Raw genomic sequence first — 7,437 nt, 5'->3', positions numbered from 1 at the left:
AATATCAGGGTCCCTTCAGCAGAATCTTGCTGGCATGAGCATTAGTATCTAGGTTTGGTGGCTGATGATGGGATGGATTCCCGAATGGGGTAGTCTCTGGATAGTCCATCCTTTCATCTTAGCTCTAAATTCTGTCTCTGTACCTATATCCTTTCATGAGTATTTTGTTCCTTATTCTAAGGAGGAATGAAGTATCCATTTTTAAAACCAAGAAAAGAATGTATTCTGACAAGTCACTGTAGCTTGTCTGCACTGCTGACCTTAGTTCAGAGGCTTCATGGCTCCATCAGCAGCTCTTCTTTGAGTTGGAAGTCTACTCTTAGACCAGATAGGTAACTGTGTTTGACCTGTTCCTCACCCTCCTCAGGCCACCAAGCTAACTGGCATGGTCTTCTAATATCCCAAATAGAGGTACAGGTGGGTTGGAGTTAGAATGGGTTTGGAATTGGCACAGTGTGTCTCTGCCCAAACACCATCAGTCAAAGCAAACCACTGGACCATGTCCAATGTCAAGGTGCAGGCGGGGTCATGGGCTCTGCCTACAAGAAGTCAAAGGGTATGAATGTGGGGATAAGAAGAACCAGTATTCCTTCTGCTACAAGTCAGAATCGATAACTCATCGCTACCTGAAGGAATTCTCATGAAGTATCTTTTGTTTGTGCTTTTCCATCTTAGCTTGCTTTCTACTGTTGTGATAAAACACTATGACCAAAAGCAACTGAGGGAGGAAAGGGTGTTCGTTTGGCTTACTCATCCTGACCCATCCAGAAAGAAAGTCAAGGGAAGAACTCAAGGCAGGAACCTGGAAGTAGAGGTAATCCAGATACACTATTTAATAGTGTTCAGTACCGTTCTCATACCTTCCTGGACCACCTGCATAGGGGTGGCACCGCTTGTAGTGGGCTGGACCTTCCCACATCAACCATTAATCAAGAAAATAACCACCAAGACTAGCTTATTTGATGAAGGCATTTTCTCAATTAAGGTTCATTTCTTCCAGATGACTAGTTTGTGTCAAGTTGCCAGTGGCTACTACACTACAATATCATTTGGAGTTACATTTGAACTGTTGTGAATGACTAGAAGACAACATTTGCCAAATGATGGGGTTTGTTCAAAACTTGGTGACCTCTAACATCCTATGATTTCCCTTGTGTGGAAAAAAAAAAAAACCTAGCCAAGCAAGAAACCTCCATTGAAATGAGATTGCCTTGTGATTTTGTACTTGCATCTGTGGTCCTGCTTTGACTTCTCAATTCTCAATCCCTGGAGTTCAAAGTGCACACTGCTTGTCCCAAGCCAGAAACGCATAGCAATTGGAGGTGCCCCTGAACAGCCTGTAGTGAATTGAAGCGGGGTGCTGACGGAGGTTTGGGGGATCGTGGAGGAGTTAAGGGTGAGAGAAGAGCGTGGAGGCCTCGTGGGTCGTCCTGGAGGCGGGTCCCAGCCAGATGTGCTCAGCTGCCACGCCCTCGCTGGTGCACCGGAGCGCTTCACCCAGCAGAGTATCTCGCCAGGGCGCCCCCAGCCACTCGCAGCTCCAAACGTTCCCCAGCTCTCCAGCTCTGCGCCGGCTGCCACAGAGCCTGCCAGCTGCGCGCAAAAGCAAGGTCCTGACCAGCGAAGCAGAGAAGAGGCGGTGGCCCCTCTGTTTCCTAGGTCCTGAGGGGCTCAGGACAATAAAAGAGCCCACCCCCGGCCAGTATGCAGCCGCCCTGGGGCCTGGCGCTTCCTCTGCTGCTCCCCTGGGTGACAGGTGGAGTAGGGACCAGGTGAGTGTTCGCATTGACCCTGGCTCCCCAAGCCTGAACGCTCCTTTTGAATCCCTTTGTCGTTGACCAGCACATGTAAGGGGTACCTAGGTGCTGGGGTTGAGGTGTCTGTGCGCCTTGGGATGCATTTCACCAGGATACCGCACCCAATGCCCACCAACTTTCTTCCCTGCGTCCCTTGGGTAAGGTTTAGCCTCGGGTGGTCTGTGGATTCCGCTCCACACTTGGCTGAGTTTGTCTGGCGGATGGGGGGAGGGGGAAACTGGGCGCATAGACCTTGGCTGTGTTTGGGATTTGGTACTCTGCAGCCACCTCCGGTGCAGGCAGATGTGTGAGTACCTGGCACCGTGTGAGTTTAGTTCCTTCCACCAGTCGTTAGTTTTGCTAGGGAAGGAATGAAGAAAAACAGGAGGATGCAGAGCGCGCATTTTCGCATTTATTGTTGAGCACTAAAGCAGCTCCTCGCTGAGCTCCTGTTCTAGCTGCCTTTGGATTCGGGGTGATGAACTGGAAAGTTAGTGCTGGTAAAAAGATAGCTGAACCCATCCTTGTTTTTGCCACTTACTTCTATTCATGAGCTTTTCTGAGCCCTGAAACATTTTCCTGTGAGAGCTACAAAGCCACATAGTAAAAGCACATAGGCATAGTGTGTCATGTAGACCAAGCAACTCTCAGACCATTAACCCAGCAGAAGTCTCTAGTCACTGTGGCTTCAAGGTATTATTATCGTTGCCATCCCTGTTTTGAAGGGGTGAAAAATTAGGCCGAGTAACTTGTCCAAAGAGACAAAGCCAGTTAAGTGGCAGAGCTGGAACAACCCTAGTCAATCCATCATCCTCCACACTGGAGTAGGGCAACCTTTCGGGAAGACACCCTAGAACACACACACACACACACACACACACACACACACACACACACCCTTCTCTACCATTATGCCTTGCTTCTTCCTTTCATGTCTGCCTAGGGTCTCTGTGCTGCAGAACTAAGGACCTTTGGGATGACTTATTTGTTGGTGTGGCAGGCTCTCCCGTGTTCTATGGGAAGTATAACAGCATCTCTGGCTGCTATAAGATGCCAGCAACAGCTTGGACACTGACACCTACCCAAGTCGGGACAGGATATGAAAAAAATCTCCAGATATTTCTCTTATATTTTTGGTTGTGAACCTAGCCTTTAATGGCCCCAGATATTTCTCAAAGTCACCTGAGGAGCAGGCTCCTTCCCAGCTGAGTGAGGTTTTTCAGGTTTTCCTCTAGGGAGAAGAGGAAGGGGCAGAGGAAAAACCCTTGGTTTGGCTCCAGCTCCTTAGAGGTGACTTTGTTTAACTCCCAGGAAAAAGTCTTTCATCAGAGTCTGCCACGGTATTAAAGGATTTTGAAGTTCAAACAGAATAACCCTCAAACCAGGTTCTCAGAATGTATGGTTGCAAGTTTCAATTTCCTTCCTGTGATAAAAATGTAAGCAGAGGCAATTTGCTGCAATCACATTGGAGAGAGTCGTGTTTTGTTAGAAAGCCCACTTAAGAAAGACCAAGTGCTATGTGGAGATGAGATTAACAGTTCTTTAGCAGCAGGCAAACCGACCTCCAGAAGATCCACTTTCAAAGTGCCACCAGATTAAATTAAAAGCTGAAGAGTCCCCTTCAACACCCCCCCCCCCAAATTAACCTGAAGAATCTGTGTGAAGATTCTGCAGTACTGAACTTTTCAAGATGTGAGATGTGATCGCTTTACAGTGTCAGGTTCATTGGCTGCTGTGCTGATGATCCGCTCCATATGCTTGGAAATGGCAAGTGGTCGGCACTTTGGGAACTTCTGCAGGTCCATGTTTAATTGACTCCAGACTCTACCTTCAGGGGGTTCATTTACAGAAAAGGCAAGGCACACAGTGGAAAAAAAAGGTGTGCCTACAGGCTAGTCATTTCCTAATGTTTCATTGAAATGTATATTTAAAAAAAACTATAGCTGGCACCCACAGATTTTTCTAATAAAAAAAAAAACAAAGAAAAAAAGAGCTAGGTGGTGGTGGTGCCCATCTTTAATCCCAACACTTGGGAGGCAGAGGCAGGTGGATCTCTATGGGTCTGAGGGTAGCCTTGTCTACAAAGCAATTTCCAGGGCATCCAGGGTTGTTATACAGAGAAAACTTATCTCAAAAAAACAAAAGAAGAGAAAGAGGAGGAGGAGAGAGACAGAGAGAGAGACAGACAGAGAGAGAGAGAGAGAGAGAGAGAGAGAGAGAGAGAGAGAGAGAGAGAACAAAGACTGGGGTGAGGATATAGGCAGGTCAATCGAGAGAATACCTGCTTAGCTGCTTAGCATGCATGAAGTTCTGGGTTCAATTCCCCAGCATGGAATAAAGCAGGTGTGGTGCTGCATGACTATAATCCCAGTGCTGGGGGGAGGAGGTAGATGCAGGAGGATCAAGATCAAGCATTAGCGGTCCATCTTAGCTACATAATGAATTTTTGAGAACCTGTCTCAAAAAAATAATAAGGTAAGAAAATACCAATTCTTTTCCATTGGAATACCGTTCTGATTGTGTGACCTGGAAAACTATATGCCTCTCAAATGATACTTAGTCTATAGGTGACACTCATCTAATAAATAATTCATTGGCTGTATATTAACCTCCTTACCTTGCACTTTTTTATGCCCTTTGTGTATTGGGTATTTAGATGCCCTGAACTTGTTGTGCCCATAACATCAAATATGATGGTGACTATGTACCTGAAATGTAGCCGGTCCAAGATGATTAGTGCTGTTAATGAAAACTAGTTATTGGAAACTTGGGATTTAGTATGAAGAAAAAAATAATAGGAACTAGCTCCCTGATGAATTTTAATTAGCTACATGCTGAGAAGATAACCCAGAGCACTGGATAAAATCTGCTACTGAAATTAGTTTCACTAATTTATTTCTTATTTTAAAAATCTACCAGAAAATTAGGCATGCCCCATTTGGTTATCATATTTCCAGTAGGCAATACTGGTCAAAAAGATTTGCTTAGAACTCTGTTGGAACCAACACTCCAGTCCTGACACACAGATCTTTGTCCTTTGGGCATGTAAGAGATTTAAATATATTATTAACTTTGCTATTCTTGGAAGTAAATTTAAAGCAAATTTCTTCTTGGAATGTATTTCTGTTACACATCTTTTCTCTATTTAGTTCAAGTAAAAAAGTAATGTGTGAGAGATGAAGGGACATCTGGGTTCACACCAAGGGGGCTGCTTCCTGCTAACCACAGGCTACATGAAGAGTTGAAACTTCAGTATTTCAAACAACCTAGATGTATTGTCTTGCAGTTCTGGGAGTCAGAAGTCCACAAGGAGTCTTATAGGGCTAAAATTGAGCTATTGGTAAGTGCTTTGGAGGCTCCTAAGGAGACTCTGCCCCTCGTTCTTTGAGCTTCTAGAGGTTACCAGACAGTCTTGGCTTGTGGAAATAACTCCCATCTCTTCCCCCTGTATCACCTTGCATTCTCTCTTCTTTGTCTTTCTCCCATTATGAAAGACTCTTGCAATTATAAGAAGCCCATATGGATTATCCAGGAAAATCTCAAAATGCTTTGACTAGACTTATAAAGTCCCCTGCATCGTAATCTAGGGACTTGTGTAGGACAAATGTTTCATCCCCCTAATATTATCATCATCTTCTCTCAAAAGCAACCTCAGTGCAGAAAGACTGGGCTGTGCCCCTTGGATACTCTGAAAGGGAAGGGATAGTGACTAAAGTAAGGGACCATTATAACTTAATCCTGTATAGGAACAATTGGACATGCACCTCAAAGCTGGATTTCCAAAGACAAGTGAGCAATGCTTATACTCCAGTCAAACAAATGAGGGACTGGAATAAAAGATTCCTGTACTTTCAGCCTCCCATGACCACAGGAAAATCTGGTTCCTGCCAACAGAAAGAGTTCTTGTGTGTCAAGGAATGAAGCTAGAGAGCACCAAGATGGCTCAGTGGGTAAAGACACTTGCTGTGCAAACCTGTGGGCCTGAATTCAATCCCCAGAGCCCACATAAATGTGGAAGGCAAGAAAGAATTCCAGAGGTGTCCTCTCATCTCCACACCTATACCATGGTACACATGCCCCGCCCCCAACATCACCCACAAACAGGCATACATGCAATAATATATTTAAAATTCAGGGAAAAAAAACGAGCACATGAAGCTTTCTGTGTAGTGTGATATTCCAGTTTGTCCCTAGGCTTGTGAGACAGGAAAGCCCTTGGGATCGTGTTCCCCTCATAACAAGTTCTAATGCATAAAAGGAAATCCTTCTGGGGATGTCCGAAGCACAGCAGACAGGTGTTCGAAGGTGACATGGGGTTTATGGTAAATTGAATTTTTAAAAGGATCTGTAATTGACTTGTTCAGAATATCACAGTAAACATGTGGTAGCTTCCTAAATTTATGGTATCTCCCATGAGTACTTAAATCTGTCTACCATGTACAGAATTTTTTTCCCCCAAAAGATCAGTAGTATTGATTAGTTCCGTCAATAAGTTATCAAATCCCGGTTTCAATAACTGAACTGTTTTAGGGCTGGGGATGTGACTTGGCAGCGGAGCAGGGTAAAGTGCTTACTGTACAAACATTAGGACCCGAGTTCCCTCCCCAGCATCCACACGGAAGCAGTTTACAATAGTCCATGTTTGTTCTCTCAGCTATGGGAAATCTGAGACTGAAGGCTCTATGGGACTTGCTAGCCAGTCAGCCTTTCTCAATCAGTGAGTAGCAGGTTTAGTGAGAGACTGTCTTTGAAAAAATTGTTATATGGTGGTGTGCAATTGAAGAAGACATCCACCATCAACTTCTGGTCTCTACACATGGAAAACACGTATACATATATATGCAACACAGAGGAACTAGTTTAAATGTCCAGATTTTAATTATGAAGACAAATTCTAGAAGGAGTTAAAATTAATTCAGTTCAATTCAACAATATTAACTGAACACTGGCATGCTCAAACATTCTCCGGAATGCCAGAAATACATATCTATCTACTGCCTCTACTAAAGCACTTGGTAAAAGCAGAAAAAAAGTTTTGTCAGCTGAAAATACTACAGAAATCTAAAAAAATAAAATAATAAATAATAAAAAATTAAAACATTTTTTTAAAAACCATGGAATGGAAAAGAGATGAAAAGGCAACAATTTTACATATGCATAAACAATAAATAGATAGTTTCAGATGAACAGAAATGTACATATTATACAACTTATTTATACTGTGTGTCTACAATATACAAGAATGTATTTAGGAATGGATGTGTATACAAACATAATTGTAAGAACAATAAATGAAAAGAGAGGCCATAAATTTGAAAGAGAGCAAGTAGAGGGAAGAAGAGGAAAGGAGAAATGATATAATTACATCTTAAACTCAAAAAAATAAACGGAATTAAAAACTAAATTTCAGGGGTTGGGGATATAGCTTAGTTGGTGGAGTGCTTGCCCAGCATGCACAAAACCCTGGGTTGGAGCCCCAGCACCACATGAACTGGGTGTGGTAAGCCTGTAATCCTAGCACTCAGTCTTGTCTACATAGATAGTTCAGGGCCAGCTAGGGTTTTATAGTGAGATCCTGTCTCAAAGGAATAGAGAAAGGGAGAGAAGGGAGGAGAGGAGAGGAGAGGAGAGGAGAGGAGAG

General features: G+C 43.7%; 1 protein-coding gene across 1 annotated transcript in view; it reads left to right on the top strand.

Annotated features, from left to right (window-relative positions):
• The first annotated feature begins 1,494 nt into the window (after positions 1 to 1,494).
• The window catches only part of Egfl6 (EGF like domain multiple 6), a 61,645-nt gene continuing 55,702 nt past the window's right edge, over positions 1,495 to 7,437 (top strand). The window contains exon 1 of the mRNA XM_021188832.2: positions 1,495 to 1,772. Within this exon, the coding sequence (XP_021044491.1) occupies positions 1,705 to 1,772 (68 nt within the window). The 5' untranslated portion in view covers positions 1,495 to 1,704. The remainder of the gene's footprint in view (positions 1,773 to 7,437) is intronic.

The sequence above is a fragment of the Mus pahari genome, chromosome X, assembly GCF_900095145.1.
Source record: "Mus pahari chromosome X, PAHARI_EIJ_v1.1, whole genome shotgun sequence".
NCBI classification, from domain to species: domain Eukaryota; kingdom Metazoa; phylum Chordata; class Mammalia; order Rodentia; family Muridae; genus Mus; species Mus pahari.
The sequence above is the reverse complement of the archived record's forward strand: the minus strand, read 5'-3'. Positions and strand labels throughout refer to the sequence as shown.